Consider the following 18,091-nt stretch of genomic DNA (forward strand, 5'->3'; position numbering starts at 1 on the left):
ATAGAGTGAGCATTAAACTGGGATATAAACAGGAATATAAGGGTTGAAATCCTGGCTCTGCTACTCAGACACTGTGTGACCTTGAGCAAGTTACTCAGCCTCTCTGAGCCTCAGCTCTTTCATCAGGGAAATGGGAAAACAAATAGCACTTACATCTTTCACGGCTATTGCAAAGCATCATTACATGAGAAAATGGAGATGGAATGCATAGACAGACAGAGTGTGGCAAAAGCTTCGCGGGGATAAGATGCTTGTCAGAATAGGAGTCTGGAAGCTGCATGGGGGCCGGCATGTTTGATCTGAGCACTGATGGGCTGGGAGATTTGGGTTGCAGAAGGAGGAAGGAAAGCATGGGGGAGGACAGCATGGGCAAGGCTCAAAGGAGGGAAGCCTCAGATTGGATCTCGAGTATTCAGCAAGGTTCAGCAGACACACATAAGCCTGGTGTGAACTGGGCAGTGCCACACTGGGCTTGTTACTGAATTCTGTAAAACAGGCGGCTCCTCAACCCTCTCTCAAGGACCCCGTGAAGTATTAGAAATAAGAGACCGAGCCTGAAACAGGGATGACACATAGGAGGGGCTCAGGTAGTGCTGGTGACTTTAACTCCAGCCCAGCCTCAGAGCTTGTAGTGGAACTGCCTCTTTTAATACCCTGGATCCCCATTCCCAGCCTGGCGCAGAACTGGGCACCAACCAGGATGGCGAGACTGGTTGATTGATTGATTGATTGACTGATTGACTGATTTGGTGACTCCTTGAAGCCTTAGGAAAAAGGACCCACTGTCCATCAGAATATACCACAGAACACAGGCACACACCCAGCCCCGCACCTCGTGTCTGCCTCAACATACCAGTGTTTCATCCGCTCGTTCATTCACTATTCACGCATTCATTCATTCATTCATTCAAACGGTGGGCTCTTCATCCCTGCCTGACGGCCACCTTGAGCTCAGATCCAGGCACCCCAAAGTGAGCCCAGCCCAGTTCCTGCTCGGAGGAGTTCTCAGCTGGGCCTGCAGCTCTCATCACAAGCTTTCTGTTCCTTGTAGAATCACAGCTGAGGATGAGACCCCTCCCTGCTCCTCCTTCCTGCTCTTCCTCCTTCTGAGCCCCTTCTGAGGCTACCTCAGGTGAGCCCTATTTTATGTTCCCTGGAGGTGTGTCCGCCCCTCAGCACAGCACAGCCAGCTGGGCAAAAGGGTTTTTCCTTTGCCCGTAACTGAGCAGATGGGCTCATCAAGCCCTCTGCCATCAGACCATCACCTGCGTTGGAACACAAAACACTCGACTCTCCCCCCAGTCTCTCTGACCCGGGGAGCGGTGGGCTGACTGCCGGTTCTAATGAGGGCACAGTTTCAAGTTCACATTTGGGGAGCACTCACCTATTACCAGGTGCTGGGGATAAGCATCCAAATAGGACACAATCCCGGTGGGAAAGGAGAGGAGGGTTGTGAATGAGGTCTGTATAAAGTGCCCTGGGAACTCAGAAGAGGGAGTGGAGCGTAGAGACAATGAAATCTGGGTGGCTCTGCCGGGGCTCTGCGCGCAGGCGAGGAAGGAGAGAGAAGGAAACACACAAGGTGGAACAGCATGGGCAAAGTCCTGAGGCGTGAGGCTGCAGGGCTTCACCATGACCGCCCCTGCCAAGCTGATGGCATCGTTTTCTTGCCCCATCCTTGGGTGTCTCACGCTGTGGGGAGGAAGGAAAAGGAAGTCTCATTTGGGGAACCCCTGCTGTGTCCCGACTCAATTACAGCAGGGCAGGAAAGCTCCCTGGGTAAGGAGCTGGGCTCTGGAAACAGAAGCGTGGCTCGGAATTTCCGCCCCACCACTGACAAACTCTGATCTCAGAAAGGCTTTCACTCCCAGCCTCTGTTTTCCCATCTGTAAAATGGGCCTAACAGTAGTACCACCCCCACAGGGTTGTCCTGAGCTTTGAATGAGGAGTCCCAAGGAGAGCTTAGTGCATTAGCAGCAGACACAAAGGCTGTGGTCCTCAAATGTAACAACACAAACACGTTTCCTGGGGAGCTACAAACACATAAGTCCTGGAATTCTATCACCAGCCATTCTGACCCCATCAGCCTGGAGTGGGGCCCAAGAAATCTGCATATTCACTCCCCCTGTCCCAGGATGGATGGTTTGAAGACCACACTTTGAGAAACAGCCACTCGATAAGCCTTGCTGGTCCTGTCATTTATTTTCATTGTCTCATTTCATCTTCCAAACGGCCTGCAAAGTCTGAACAGATAACTCATTTCACAGGTGAGGAAAGAAGCTCAGAGAGGCAAGTCGGCTGCCCAGGTCATGCAGGCAGCAACGGGTCATGCTAGGATCCAAACCTGGGTCTGCAACCCCCACACCTGTACCTCCCCGAGCAGCGCTCCCTGTAGGGTCAGGCTTCCTCCTGGCAGAGGCCAGGTGGGCGTCCCCAGGCCTTGTCGTCCCACCCGCCATCCCACCCCCACTGCCTCCACTGTTGCTTCCTCCTCTGCTACTAATCTGGTCTCACAGACCATCCCATTTCCTGCTAGCCCACCGGCCGCCTTCCTTGCTCCCAATGGCACTTCCTGGCCTTGTGCCCTCCTGTTACCTCCTTTGCCTCCAGAGAGGTTGGAGCAGAGGCTGGGCAGTGCCAGAAATCAGGCATGAAATCCTCAGGGGGACCAAGGAGGCACCAGCCTCCCTCCCACAGTCTCAGCTACCTCTGCTATGGTGACCCCCAGCCCCACCCTGGGGCCCACAGCTCATGCCTGGCTCACCATTCCTTTGTTTATGGACCACAGGAACAGTCGTTTTCAGGGCAGAGTCAACTTCCTCATGGACTGGGAGTACAAAGGGAATTGGCAGATGGTGCCAGGACAGGCCCCATCCCCATCTGCCACAGCCCCGAGTCTGAGACCCAGCAGGAAGCAATGCGCAGGCCAGTGTGTCCCCATGGGCACGTAGACTATGAGGACAGGCGGGGGTGAGGGGGATGTGGACTGGAACACAGGGGACAGAGCACTGTCCTGGCTCCTCTGCGGCCAACCCACCCTCTGGGCAGGAGAAAGCAGAGTTAATCCCGTTGGAGAAGGAAGCGCTGAGCTGTTGTTTGTTCATTCCACAATCGGCTGTTGAATGTGTTGGATCCCACTCAGAATTCCGCCCCAAGGACTGTTCTCCTTCCAGCAGGTCGCTCCTCAGTCTCCAGCATCATCTGTCTTCCCGTCTGCTGGATGCTCCCTGGGGACATGAGCGTGCTGCCATAGTTAAAAAAAAAAAAAAAAAACCCTCCCACTTCTCTGCTCCCATTCACTGTAAGACTTGGGGAAGGAGCTACAGTCACACGTGACTCCACGTCCCCGTCCCCCTTTCTCTAGCCCCTCCAATCTGTCTTGTCTACCTTTTCCTGTTTAACCTGTTCTGGTCACAGTCATTGATGACCTCATCTTCCAAATCCAAAGTCAAGTCTCAGTCCTCATGCTCCCCAGGCTGACCCACTGACTACTCCCCTGCCCTCCTCCTCTGCCCTCTCCTGGCATTCCTCCTTCATCGTGGGACCCTCTTCTAATGGATCCCCAAATGTCAGAGGGTCTGAGTCCTCCCTCCCTCCAAGCTCATCCATGCCCATGGCCTCAGATGCCAGCCATAAGCTGATGGGTTCCAAACCTCGACTCCAGGCTGGACTCACCCCTGTCTCCCCCACCAGCCTGACACCTCTACCTGGGTATCTAATGAGCATCTCAAACTCAACCTGCCTGAGACAGAGGAATCACTATCCCCTCCTCCTCCAAAAATATCCTTCCATCTCACTCCCCATCTCGTGCTCTGATTTACTAAACGGCCCTGGGCCCTCTCTTTCTCAGGGTCTCTGCTTGCCCAGCTATATAATAAAACAAGTTTGGGACTTCCCAACCATTCACCCATGGAAAAACAGAAGCAACTCTTCAAAGGACAGATTCCCAGGATCTGCCCTGGGAGATTCCAAATCAGTTGATCTGGGGTGAGCCCAGTCCTCTGTAGTTTTTAGAAGCTCCTCCTATGTCTCCCCTGGTCAGCAGAATCTTGGCCCCTCCCTTCCCCCCAGCCTCTTGGTTCTTCTGGGCTCTGATCCAGCCTCAGCGTCACTGTCTTCCACACCCCTCTTTGATTCTCGCTTATGTCAAAAGCCTTGTGAGGATGAGGCTGTGATTATCCCCATTTTACAGATGAGGAAACTGTGGCTCCAGGATGACACAACGGGCCAGAGGTCACATCAGAAGCAGAGCTGCGTCACTTGACTCCAACCAATATCCCTAAATGCAAACATCCCCTACAGAGCGAGGCTGGCGCCTTAGAGCTGGAGTCCATGCCCGCTCCGACCAGGAGAAGCCAACCTGGTCCTCCAGAGCCAAGAGCTGCTGTCCCTTTCCCATCTCCTGAAGCCTCCCTATCACCTTTAAAGTCCATTCCCACAAAGACATCATGGGATCACCACAGAAAATCAAGCTCTGGGGCTAGGCTGACCCCAGCTAGATTTTTGGCTCTGTTATACCCCAGCTGGGTGGACAAGCACCTTAAACCCGCTGAGCCTCAGCTTCCCGGGCTATAAAATGGGGGTGATGACACCTGCCTGTAGCATTCCAAGGAGGGTTAAATGTGATGCTGCAGCCAAGGGTCCCCACAGCCAGGCTCTTTGCAGGTGCTGGGTTCAGAGTCCCAGAGCTGAGGCCGGGAGTAGGGGTTCAAGTGGGGTGCCCCAGGCAGGGTCCAGTGCCAGCCCTCTGTGGAGACAGCCATCTGGGGCCGAGGCAGCCGCCCACCGCGGGGCCTGCCTATCTGCAGCCAGCCCAGCCCTCACAAAGGAACAATAACAGGAAACCATCCCGGGGGGAAGTGGGCCAGGGCCAGCTGGAAAACCTGAAGGGGAGGCAGCCAGGCCTCCCTCGCCAGCGGGGTGTGGCTCCCCTCCAGAGACGGTCGGCTGACAGGCTCCACAGAGCTCCACTCACGCTCAGCCCTGGACGGACAGGCAGTCCAACGGAACAGAAACATCCCTCAGCCCACAGGCACGGTGAGTGGGGGCTCCCACACTCCCCTCCACCCCAAACCCGCCACCCTGCGCCCAAGATGGGAGAGTCCTCAGCTTCCCCATCTGTAGAATGGGCATCGTCCCACTCCCATGACAGAGAGGCTCCTCGAGGGCACGCTGGGCCTCCTCGTGGCTCAGAGCAGAGTCAGGGAAGGTGCACCCAGAGGTAGTGCCAAGGGCACAAATGGGCATCTCGGGGCTGAGGGGGGCAGGGCAAGGGCTTGGCTCTCCCAGAAGTGTATTCTTCAACTCAAAAAGGCCCACTGGCCTTCATCAGTGCCAGGCTCAGAGAGGGCAGGATTCTGCCCCAGTTGCCCAGCATGCCGGGGCAGAGGACTGGCACCCAGGCCTTGGCCTCCCCTCAGTGCCTTACCCTTACTGGAGAGGATTTACCAAGGCCTGACACCAGCCTCCTCAGCCCCCTACCCATACGCCACTAAAGCTCTATGCTGGGATCTGGGGAGGGGCCCTGAAAAGGGAGCTCCGAGCCTTGGCCCCTCTCGGTCAGCCAGTGCCCCCATTTCAGGATAGGCAAGCTGAGGCTTGGCTCTGAGCACTTGAGGTCTTGCCTTTCCCTCTGGGCCTTTCCCTGCCCAAACACCATCGGGGCCCACTATGTGTCAAGGGAGCTGTAGTCTGGACAGTGGTCCACCATTCCTCCCGCCAGCACCCTTTCAAAGGCTAGAGCATAAGAGCCCCAAGACCCCCACAGCCCATGAAGTCCCCCAGAAGCAGGAGGTCTGGGCCAAGAGCCTGGCCTGGAGACAGCTGCCCTGGGTACAGATCCCAGCTCTCCCATTTGCTCTGGGGTGACCTTGGGAAAGTTACCCAGAGTTTCCAAACCACAGTGGGGAACAAGGGATGGTGTGGGGCTCATTATTTTACCATTAACAACTCCACAAGGTAGATACATTCTTTCTTTACATCTCAGTGAAAGCAACTGAGCTTTGGAAACATATGAGCTGGTGTGGGGATTTGAACCAGGATCTCGTACTCCAAAGCCCCAGCTCTCCCCAGGTCTCAAGTGTGTCGTCTGTGAAATGGGGAAACAGTGTTTCCTCAGTCAATTGAGTGAGGTGAGCTACATCCCTGGTGCTGGGAATGGCACATAACATGAGATCTTTAAGGAATAGTGGCTGGATTTACCAGCTAGCACACAGCCGATCCTGGCTGTGAATGTCATAAAGATTTTGACCCTTGAGGTATGGTCAAACCCCATCATGGAGGGGTCCTCAGGTGCCCAGCAGGTACGAGGAAGGGGGTGCAAGTGAGAGGACATCACGAGCACCTCTGGGCCCCTGCTCCATGTCAGGCTCCCTCCCCAGCGTGGACGTTTCTCATGTGTGATGGGCAGATAGGATTCTGACAAGAGAGGAAGGGCATTCCCAGGGAGGCAGCTTTGAGGAGTCGAGGGTATACCTGGAAGGCTCTTTTGCCACAGGCCACTGGAGCCAGGGCCAGAAGCCCTGGTCCATCCTCAGGTGGTGGGAAGCCTGGGACTCTCCTCTGCCTGCCCTAGAGAGCAGCAGGTATCCACCAAGGGGCCCAAGAGCTGCTGAGCCCCTGAGCAGCCATACCAATTTCAGCTTATGGTGGTGAGGGGTAGGGGAGGTGTATACTGGCCTGGAAGGGGTTAAGCTGCCCGCCTGCCACCTCAGCCCGAGCTATTGTGTTGCCAAACAAGGGCCGGACATGAGGGCAGGAAGCCAGAGGGGGCCACACATTTTCTGCAAAGTTGGATGATTCACTGCTGACTTGGGGACACCCAGGGGACAGAGGGGACACCGTCCCAGGAAGAATCTTAGGCCCATTTTGCCCACATGGACCCATGACTGTTCCCTGCATCCTCTCCCTGCACCCCCTCAGTCACACTGAAGTGACTGTGAGAATTCCCATTTGACAGATGGGACCATCAAGGAATGAGGGAAGCTGTGCAGCCAGTCCAAGGTCACACAACCAACGCAAGGTAGAAGCAGGGTGTGAGTGCGGTCCCTTCTGACCCACCGTCCATGCCACACTCCACAGTGAAGCTCAGAGAGGGGGAAAGCAGAGCAGTCCAGGCCACAGAGGTAGGCACAGGGACAAGCCAGGAGCCCAGTGATACCAGGGGAAGGAATGTTCTAGGAGGCAGGGCCTCAGGAGCTTCACCTCTGGCTGAGGAGATACTAAAAATTCTGTCCTGATCCAGGTTCAAGCTGGTGTTAAGTGGGTAAATCATGGAGGGCTTGCTGGAGGAAGAGTGGGAATCCCAGATGCTAGGAGGCCTTGGGCAGCCCCTCTGCAGCCTGCACCTCAGTCTTCCCATCTCTTGAGAGTAGGGGATGGTCCCTAAACTAATTCAGGGATTTCCAGGTTGTCTACCTTGGACCATAGCAAAACAGTCAGATCCTGGCACGTCCAGATACTAGAAGGAGGAGGAAGTGGGACTCAGGGGCAGGCCGGGCTGGTGGTGAATAAGATTTCCTTCTGCAGAGGAACAGAAAGAGTAGGAGGTGGGCCCAGAGTAAGCCGGGAAATGAGGTCAAGCGTAAGTTGGCCAGTCAAAGCCACACCCACCAGGCTGGAGAGGGCGGGTAGATAGGAGTCAAGACACCTGCACCCTTACTGAGCACCTACTGTGTGCCAGGCTTTGCACCCATGATCTCATTTAATCCTCCTGCCCAGGGAGGCAGCTATTGTTGCCTCCATTACAGATAAGGAAGCTGAGGCTCAGCAAGCAAGAGATGAACCCAAGGTCACACAGCTCCCGAGCAGCTGGGCAGGTTCAAATAGGCAGGTGCAAGGGCCTCATTCTGTTCCCCGCACTGCCCTGACAGTCCCAGACAAAGTCAGGAAGCCCAGAGGAGTCTGGAAGCCTCCTTAGCATGGGTGTTCTCTCCTTGAAGTTTGGAGCTGTCCCTTTAGAAGGCAAGGGGATAGACTAGATGACCCGGAGCCCAGAGATTCCAGCACAAATTTGTTTCACATCACAAAATAGGTCTGGCCAGTTGATACCCTCTACCTTCATTCAGTGGGAATGAACTTGAACTCAGCCCCTGAATCCTCAATACAGTCTATGAGGATCCTCAATACAGTCTTTGAGTGATTGATTCGTGATGTCTGCCATAGGTGTGGAAAGGGACATGTGGCAAGCTGAGTTCTGTTTTGCCAGCCCTGTCTTAAGAGGTGCCCTGATCAGGGGTGTTTGCATATTCATTGGAGACTCTTTTTTTGTTCGTTTGTTTTTTGTTTTTGAGACAGAGTTTTGCTCTTGTTGTCCAGGCTGGAGTGCAATGGCGCAATCTTGGCTCACTGCAACCTCTACCTCCCAGATTCAAGTGATTCTCCTGCCTCAGTCTCCCAAGTAGCTAGGATTACAGGCATGTGCTACCATGCCTAGCTAATTTTGTATTTTTAGTAGACACGGGGTTTCACCATGTTGGCCAGGCTGGTTTCGAACTCCTGACCTCAGGTGATCCACTGGTCTCGGCCTCCCAAAGTGCTGGGATTTACAGGTGTGAGCCACCACGCCTGGCCAGGGACTCTTAAGAAGGATAATTTTGTTGTCAGTAAAGGATCAAAATCCTATCGGTGGTCTTTTGGGCAGTCCCATGGCAGCCTATCCCATGAGCCATCAGAGGAGCTATTTGGGAACAAGGAGGAGCTTCTTTAAGTTATACCAACAATTGTACCTACTCTGACCACCCTACGTGTTGTCTGAAAATATACAGATTTGTTTCTAAATCCTGTGAGTGGGGAAGGAGTGGGTGGCAAGACCAGAACTGGAGCTGGCACCAGGCTGACAGGCAGCACGTCCAGGTCTAGGGCCTTGAGTTCATGCACCCAGGTATGGCATGAAGTGAACTCTTAGGCCCAGAACCTGCCTGGGCAGATAGACCAGGAGGCAGAGGCTGTGCTGGTGGCAGGTGGCAATCAGAAGACCTCATGGAGTAAGCAGTGTGGGCCTTGAGAAGAAGTAAAGCGTTAACCCAGGAAACACAGCAAAGAAGGGCATTCCAGGCAGAAGGAACAGCCTGGGCAAAAAGCCTGCGCTGAGAGGAAGGGCATTGTGCATTTCAGAAACTCCTAGCTCTCCTCGAGGCTGGAAGGGGCAGGGAAGTGGAGGAGAGGAGAGCTGGCAGGGTGGGCAGGGGACAACCATGCTAGGCCTTAAGGGCTGGCTGAGGAGCTAGACTTCCTCCTGCAGGGAGTGGGGAGGCTGTTGGCAGAACCTGCAGGGAGAGGAACAGGTCTGGAACCCACAGGAGCCTATCCCAGGGCCAAACTGAGCCACAAACCAGGAGGAAGCAGAAGGGGCCAGGTCATAGCTGCCTGGCCAAACCCCATTCCCGAGCTCCCAGGGCCTCACCCTTCATCCTCCCAAAGTCTGTGGCCGCCAATATGCAGCTTTAAATGCCTGAGCTCAAGTAGACCATTTGAGAGTCCCCACAGAGTTTGGGGGTCACTGGGTCCCAGCCCCATCCTGGACTGAGATTTGAGCTGTGGAATAGGAAGGCGGTGGGGAGAGCTGCCCAGGGCCACACACGGAGCTGGGTCTTCAGTGCCCCCACTCCAGCAGGCACACCTCCTGCATGTTCTAGGCCGGCTCCTCCCAGCGCCCTGCCCCTCATCCCTGACCCCAGGCCTCTGGGCTGGAGTCCAGAGCCTGCAGGAGGCTGGGCTGGGATCCTAGCTGAAAGTGGGTGTGCTGGGGGTCAGGGAGGAGAGCAGCCAGGCCTGCAAAGAGGAGCCCTGCAGGAGTTGGCCTGGGCAGGTGCCTGTGGTCAGGGGTGTGCACTTGTGAAGGCATGTTTGAGGGTGTCACAGGTCCATGAGGCCTGCAGATGTCATGTGTGTGTCCTGGACCTGGAGCCTTCCTCTGCCCCACCCCTGAGGCCCTCCAGCCTATTGAAAACCCCCTATACTGCAAAGCCCAGACTTGGCCCCTGGAATCTAAGGCTTGAGTGGGGCTCTGGTCAGGTCGAGGGGCAGGATGTCTTCCTGGTGCTCAGGGGCAGGACCAGCCCAGGGGCTGAGGGGCTGGACCAGCCCACTGAGGGGCCCCCAGCTGGGTCCAGACTTCCTATGTCTTATTTAGCTATGAAGCCAGGGGTCCCAGGCAGTCCCAAGAAGAGCAGCTCTAGCCCTTCCCCTCCCCACCCTTCCCTTCCCTTCCTCTTCTCTTGTATCCCTAGCCTCTCTTTTTGACACTGTAACTCAGCACAGAGCTGAGCCCATCTCACAGCCCCTTGGAGGCAGAACCCCAGAGAGATGGATGCCCACAAAGGGAAAGGGACCAAAGGGAGCTTTGTGTGATGTCCCACAGTGCCTCAGTGAGAGGCAGGACTCACTCCTAGGACTGTGGTCCTCAGACCCATCAGGGCCCTCCCAGTCTGTATGCTCCCACAGCCTCCTCGATTTGTCCATCAAAGCGCATGTCACAATTTCAAACTGCATTTTTCACCACATGACCGGCATCCCTCTCTCCCATGGAAGTGGAGCCTGTGTTTATTCCTGCATGGAATTAAGTGCCTGGCACATAGTAGATGCTCAATAAATGTTTGCTGCATGACTGTATAACCCCAGGACTCTAGAGAGAGCTTCAGAGAAGTGGTGACATGTGTCCTAAATCCAGGCAGAGGAGAGAGGACAGCGAGTGCACGGGCAGGGAGGATGCGACCAAACCTGGTGGGGTGGGGAGCTTCCCAGAGAGTTAACGTCCTGTGGGCCGGAGCTATGCCTGGAGGCTCACCAGGCACCTGCAGACCCAGACAGGCAGCTGGAGAGGAGCAGAAAGAGCCGCAGGAGCCCCAACCTTTTCTCAGGCTGCCCAGGTGACTCAGCCTTCGGAGGACCCCTTGGTCACCAGGCTTGGCCTAGGTGTCTAGGTTCTGATCCCAGTGGCCCCACCCACGGTAGATAGAGACCTGGACCCCAGAGGCCTCTGCGGTCCCAACCTCCCATGGGAGCATGGTGGAGCCCAGTCGTCCCCCTTATTTTCCAAGGCTCCCCTGCTGTTTATCCTGGGCTCCACGCCCACTCACCAGGGGATTCGGGCCACTGACTCCGTCCTCTCATTTTAGGTCCTCCAGACCTCCCCAGACTGAGGGAGGGTACAGAGGGCCCATCCTCCTCCATTTGGAACTGCCCCCAAACCCTCTCACATGGCTCTGGGGACAGCAGCATTGACAAGCATCCTGGATGCCTGGGACATGGCAGGTACCTGGCCTCGGCGTGCTCAGAACCTACATCTGAGTTGCCAAGTGTGGCCCCTCCCTGCTCACCACTGTGATCAGGCAGTTGCTGGGCTGCTCAGCTGGGAATTTCTGAACATGGAAATCACTTCCAAAATCCTCAGACCCTCTGAATGTCTGGGGTGCCCCAAATCTCCCTGGCAACAGCTTGAGTCTCTCTGGAAACTGCTGAGAACGACCGAGAGATGTGACTCTTACCTGCCGAAAGGAAACAGGCTAAAATGAAAAAAGGGCTATGACCACATCTCCAGAGGCTGCAGCCAAGAGAAATTCAGTTTTCAGCTGTGGCTGCAGCAGATCTGACTGGCCCGGTTTCCTCTGCATCATGATGGGGAGGAACATCTGTCCAAGAAGACCCTTCCCTGCAGCCCCCATTTTGGTTAGCCAATTTTTTTTTTTTTTTTTTTGAGACGAAGTCTTGCTCTGTCACCTGTTGCCCAGGCTGGAGTGCAGTGGCAGGATCTCAACTCACTGCAACCCCCGCCTCCCAGGTTCAAGCGATTCTCGTGCCTCAGCCTCCCGAGTAGCTGGGACTATAGGCATGCGCCACCATGCCAGGCTAATTTTTGTATTTTTTAGTAGAGACAGGATTTCACCATGTTTCCCAGGCTGGTCTCGAACTCCTGACCTCAAGTGATCCACCCGCCACAGTTTCCCAAAGTTAGTGGCCAAATTTCTAACCTAAAGGGCAAAAGACACAAATAAATGTGGCTTTTCAGATGGGAAGGTCCCACAGGTGTCTCTGAGATTGAGTATAGAAGGAGCCTAGGATTTAGAAAAAGATCGATCTGGTGACAACTATTCATGAGTTGTTTGTCTCTGAGCCTCAGTTTCCTAATCTGTGAAATGGGAATGATAAGTCTTACATCCTGGGGATAGTGTGAAAATTAAATGCGCTGGCATGGATGAAGACCAAGCACTGAGAATAGTTCATTATTATTACATGTGAATGTCACCACAGAGATAGAGAGAGTGGCATGATGCAAAAAGCACTAATTTGGGGGAAAGACAGCCTAAGTTCAAATCCTGGCTCCACTTCCTCCGGCTATGTGACCTGAGATGACTTACGCTACCTCTCTGAGCCCCTATTTCTTTACCTGCAAAATGGGAACACAGACAACTACCTAGAAGGGTTGTGGCAAGGTTTAAATAAAATAACGTGTGCCTCGGGGGAGTGTTCAGGGATGTCAGCCCTCCTCCACCATCCCAGGCGAGAAAAAGCTGTCTTGGGAGGGTGCTCAAGGCTCTGGCATGGGGGTGCAAATGGGATTATGTGATCCCCAGCTCCCAAATGCCCCCAACCCAAGGTCCTGCCCCTCACCAACAGCTGACTGATGAGAGCTGAGCACCCAGACCTCCCTCTGCCCTGGCAAATGACACACAGGTGCTGTGGGGTGACTCTGCGAGAGCCAGTCCCAGCCCTGTCAGAGGGCAGGAGCTTGAGGGTGGCCCATGTGCTCCAAGGGACTTCTCTCCAGAGCTAGCAGCAGGGCCCCTGCTGGACACAGAACAGAATCCAAGGGGCTTTTCTGCACCTTCAGAGAACACTTTGTTATGTGGGCCAGGCAAAGCCCACTGAGGAGTTAATGTCCCCCCAGGAGCCACGTGGTCCGAGCCTGTGACTGGTGGACTCTGCTTTGCTGAAGTCTGGTGTAGGTACAGCCGTGCATCTTTTTTTTTTTTTTTTTCAAATCAAGGAAGGAACCTCATTTTATTCTGAATGTGTTAGTTTTGACCCTCTTCACCCTGAAATTTTCTCTTTGTTTAATTTTATTTATTTATTTTTTATTAGTATACTTTAAGTTCTAGGGTACATGTGCACAACGTGCAGGTTTGTTACATATGTACACATGTGCCATGTTGGTGTGCTGCACCCATTAACTCGTCATTTACATTAGGTGTATCTCCTAATGCTATCCCTCCCCCCTCCCCCCACCCCACGACAGGCCCCGGTGTGTGATGTGCATCTTAATGACTGGGACACATTCTGAAAAACGAGTTCAGGTGATTTCGCTGTTGTGCAAACATCAGAGAGTGTGCTTACACAAACAAATCTGGATCGTATAGCCTGCCGCACACCTAGGCTGTACGGTACAGTCTATTGCTCTTAGGCTCCATACCTGTGCAGCATGGTACTGTACTGAATGCTGTAGCCAATTTTAACATGACAGCAAGTATTGATGTATCTAAACATATCTAAATACAGACAAGATACAATAAAATTCCCATGTAAAAGATAAAAAAGGAGCCTGTAATCCCAGCACTTTGGGAGGCCAATGCAGGAGGATCACTTGAGGCAGGAGTTCAAGACCAGCTTGGGCGACATAGTCAAACCCCTCCACCCCAACTATCTCTTCAAAAAAATTTAAAAATTAGCCAGATGTGCTGGCACATACCTCCTTGTGGGGCTGAGGTGGGAGGATTGCTTGAGCCCAGGAGTTTGAGGCTGCAGTGAGCCGCATTCACACCACACTCCAGCCTGGGCGACAGAGGGAGACTCAATCTCAAAAAAATTAAAAAGTAAAAAATAAAAATAAAAATAAAAAAATAAAAAATGGTACACCTCTCTATGGTACATACCATGAGTGGAGCTTCCAGGACTAGTAATTGGTCTGGGTGAGTCAGGGAGTGAGTGGTGAGTGGCCTAGGACGTCACTGTACCCTACTGTAGACTTAATAAACACCGTACACTTAGCTTCACTAAATTTACTTAAAAATATTTTTCTTTCGTCAATAAGAAATTAGTTTACTATTAGGGTAGTGCAAAAGTAATTGCTGTTGTTGCCGTCTAAAAAAAAAAAAAAGCCACCGGCTACGGTGGCTCACGCCTGCAATCCCAGCACTTTGGGAGGCTGATGCGGCGGATCGCCTGAGGTCAGGAGTTTGAGACCAACCTGGCCAACAAGGTGAAACCCCGTCTCTACTAAAAATACAAAAAAAAAAATTGGCCGGGCATGGTGTCACGCGCCTGTAATCCCAGCTACTTGGGAGGCTGAGCCAGGAGAATGACTTGAACCTGGGAGGCGGAGGTTGCAGTGAGCTGAGATCACACCGCTGCACTCCAGAACGAAACTCTGTCTCAAAGGAAAAAATAATAAATAAATAAATAAATAAATAAATAAACACAATTACTTTTGCACCAACCTAATATAACATTTTTTATAAAGTTGGTCTACACTACCGTCACCCCAAACACACGAGTAATGGCTTGTGCTGTGACATCACAGTGTTACTAGGGCAGAGGAATTTTTAGCTCCATTAAAACCTTAGGGGACCACATTCGTATGTGCAGTCCATTGTTGACCAAAAAGTCATTTTGCAGCACATGACTCTATTTATCCATTTGACTGCTGGCTGCGGTCAGCCCCAGGGATCACTAACCCATCCCAATAGGCCCCAGGAAAGAGAAAACCACATTCCTGCTCACTGTATTAGAGATGGGGTTCCCAGCAGGAAACAGAGCGAACCCTGGGAGGCCAATTGAAGAGATTTTATGAAGGGACTGCTTCAGAGAGGTGGGCTCCTTTAAGGAAACCAACCACTGCCTGCACAGAGGTGGGCTCGGATGTTGAGGTACCCAGAGACCAGCAACGGCACTTCTGCCTGGAATTCTCTTCCCTCTCCTGTCAGTCCTGTGGCTGGCACTCAGATGTGGGCTGAAACGTCCACTCTCCCAGAGGCCTTCCTGGCCTCACAGGCTCAGCCAGCTGCCCCCTCACTCTCTGCAGCACCTCCCATTGTAATTCCCTGAACATCTCTGATCGCCAGCTGATACGTTTCCTCATTGACTTATTTATTTTCCTGTTGTTCCCATTACTGCACACTCCCCAAGGGAGTGTGTCTTACTTACTGCGGCACCCCCATTGCCTAGCATGGAGCCCATCATGCAGTAGGCACCCAGCACCTATCTATCAGCTCAGAGCCTGGGCGCTCACCCTGTCCTGCCCAGAGCCCTGAGAACTCTCCCTCTCCCTGTTTCTCGTTTTCACTTCTGTCCATTTTACTTTGTCATCTTTGAGTCACTTCTCACTTGAGGCAGGAAGAAAGAATCAAGACTTGCACTTCCTTTCTGGACAAAGAAGGAAATGAGCCACAGGGTCTGGGCCCAGTGAGGCTGGGGCAGGGGTCATGCCTGCCACCTCCCCTGAGTCAGGGACCAGCTTCCTGGCCAGGACTCCTAACCTGCCCCCTTTCTTCTCCAAGCCTTTCCTCACCACCTTCCTCCTGCCTAGAGCATCCCTTCAAGGGCCTCAAGTCTCTTCCAGGTTGACCCCCTCATTTATGGCTGAGGAAACTGAGGCCCAGAGGGGTCAGGGCCTCTCCCAGGCATATGGCACTTGCATTCTGGGGCCTATCCCCACCCTGGGAGTCCACTTCCTCCAGGGCCAGAGGCAGGAACCAGAAGGCAGGGGCCGTCGATACTAAAATCCGTGGGCCCAGAGGTCAGCTGGCCCAGCACAGACACCCTCAGCCCTCCCTGAGGTCAGCCCGGCGCCAGCAAATCAGGGGAAATGTTACTAGAGTTTACAAACCTCTTGTGATGTACAGAGTCCAGCCTCTCCCTCTGGCCAGACAGGGGACAGTCAAGGGAGGAGGCCATCCCATCCAGCACCTTGTAGATCCTTGTCTGTCTCCATACGTGAGTCCTGGTTCCCTCTCCCACCCACCTGTTCTTCCTCTACATCATCCCAGGAGTTGCAGGTCAGTAACACAGGGACCCCAGAGGGTGGAGAGATAGAGTCAGGGCTGAGAGAACATGCTAATGGCCAAGGTCACAGCCTGCACTCCTCGTGGGGCTGTAGAGAAAACCCCATTTCCTGGAATTCAGAATGAAGCCAGGCCTTGATCTCTGGGTGATCCACATCCCTACCCCACAGACCTGCCTTCAAGAGTGTGCAACCTGTGCAACTGTACAGGGCTTGCACTTCAAAGGGCATCATGCTTGGTTTAATGTTCTGTCGCCTTCTTAAAATTCTTTTGCACCGGGCCACACAAATTATGAAGCCATTCCTATGAACCCAGACCCTCAACTCACCACCCCACCCACCCCTGCTCTTCTGACAGCAAAGCTGACCACTCACTGTAAGATCTGGAGTGAAGGGCTGGCCCTCAGGGTTAAGACAGTTGGATTTTCCTAAGAGCCTTCTGAAGACAGAATCAATGCAAAGTTGTCAAAGGGGCTTTCAGGCAGGAGGATGTTTCCCGAGAGAAGGCTTTAAATCTTACCCCATAGCAGCTGCTGGGACAAGGGAAGTCAGGAGGAAAGGATTTGAACTTCCGGGCCAGACAACCTTGGTTCAAATCCTGGCTGTGCTCCTTACAGTTTGGGTGATTTCAGGAATGTTCTGAAACCTCTCTGTTCCTCTTCTGCAAAATGAGGGTTATAATTACACCAACCTGGAAGATGATAGGGAAGATTAAATAGATAAGATATATAAAGTGCTTGAAACAGTGCCAGGCAAAAAATAAATGCTTGATAAAGATTAGCTATCAGACACTTGGGTTCCTGTCTGAGTCCCACCACTTACTCCAATGTGAACTTAACATCTGTGTGCCTCAGTTTCCTCATTTGAACAATGAGGATAACCTGAGCACCCAATGCCTGGGGACTTAGGAGCTGCCATTGGCATCAGCCTCACACCCTCTTCCTGGAGACCTTCCCCACAGGCCCTCCTCTGGGCTCCCATATCCCCTGCACTTGCTTCCATCCTAGCACATGTGACTCGCAAGTAGAAATGGTTTCCATGTCTATTTTCACCCTCCCCAGTTCGGAGTTCATCAAGGCATGAAGGGGGTCTGGTTCTGTGGTGTCAGCAGACAGTGAAGGATGAAGGAGTGAACAGATAAAGGGAGTTTGGTTCCCTATGGAAGCTGCTCACACCCTTAGGCAGTGGCCACCATATATGGGCGATCGGTCAGAGTGGTGGAAGAAATTTTAGGGAAAGGACGCAAACCTTCTTGAAAGGTCAGAAGGTTTTGCATAGCTTCGGGGAAGAATAAGCAGAAGGCAGCTGTTCTACCCTGAGGCAGAAGGTGAGGAGTAGGTACAAGGAAGTGTAGGGAAATTTATCTTAAATGTGCTTGTTTATTCATGTTGTCCTAAAACCGACCTTTCATCCGAGTGCATGACTGCTCCCTGAAAGGGGGAACAATAATGTTAATTACCCGCAGATTGTGTTTGCCCCAGGCTTTTGACATTATATCTAGCTGCTCTTATGCAAAATACCTGTGCCTAAGTACTCCTTTCATCGTCACTGGCCAGAGTCTGAATGTGTCTCCTCTTTCCCCAGATCTGTTCCTCCTGGGAAGATGCAGAGGCTCATGATGCTCCTCGCCACATCGGGCGCCTGCCTGGGCCTGCTGGCAGTGGCAGCAGTGGCAGCAGCAGGTGCTAACCCTGCCCAACGGGACACCCACAGCCTGCTGCCCACCCACCGGCGCCAAAAGAGAGATTGGATTTGGAACCAGATGCACATTGATGAAGAGAAAAACACCTCACTGCCCCATCATGTAGGCAAGGTAAGGCTCAAGCCCCAGGACAGGAGAAGCCATCAGCAGCTGGCCCATAGTGACAAGTGGTGGTGGTGATGGCGATGGTGGCAAAGGTGGTAATAGATATTGTGGTGGTTGTAGGAGTGGAGATGATAAGGGTGAAGGTGGTAGCAATAGTGGTAGAGGTCGTGGTGGTAGAAGTAGTGGTGGTAATGGTAGCAATGGTGGTGGTAGTGATAGTGATGGTGGTGAGGATGGGAAAGGCCAAGGTGATGGTGGGAGTGGTGAGAATGGTGGTGGTGGTAGTGATG

At 53.2% G+C, this 18,091-nt stretch overlaps 1 protein-coding gene across 1 annotated transcript in view; it reads left to right on the forward strand.

Annotated features, from left to right (window-relative positions):
• The first annotated feature begins 4,744 nt into the window (after nucleotides 1–4,744).
• CDH5 (cadherin 5) overlaps nucleotides 4,745–18,091 on the forward strand; it is a 38,244-nt gene continuing 24,897 nt past the window's right edge. The window contains exons 1-2 of the mRNA XM_003823693.6: nucleotides 4,745–5,037; nucleotides 17,579–17,807. Of these exons, the coding sequence (XP_003823741.4) occupies nucleotides 17,598–17,807 (210 nt within the window). The 5' untranslated portion in view covers nucleotides 4,745–5,037; nucleotides 17,579–17,597. The remainder of the gene's footprint in view (nucleotides 5,038–17,578; nucleotides 17,808–18,091) is intronic.

This window comes from Pan paniscus, chromosome 18, assembly GCF_029289425.2.
Source record: "Pan paniscus chromosome 18, NHGRI_mPanPan1-v2.0_pri, whole genome shotgun sequence".
Classification (NCBI taxonomy): Eukaryota; Metazoa; Chordata; class Mammalia; order Primates; family Hominidae; genus Pan; species Pan paniscus.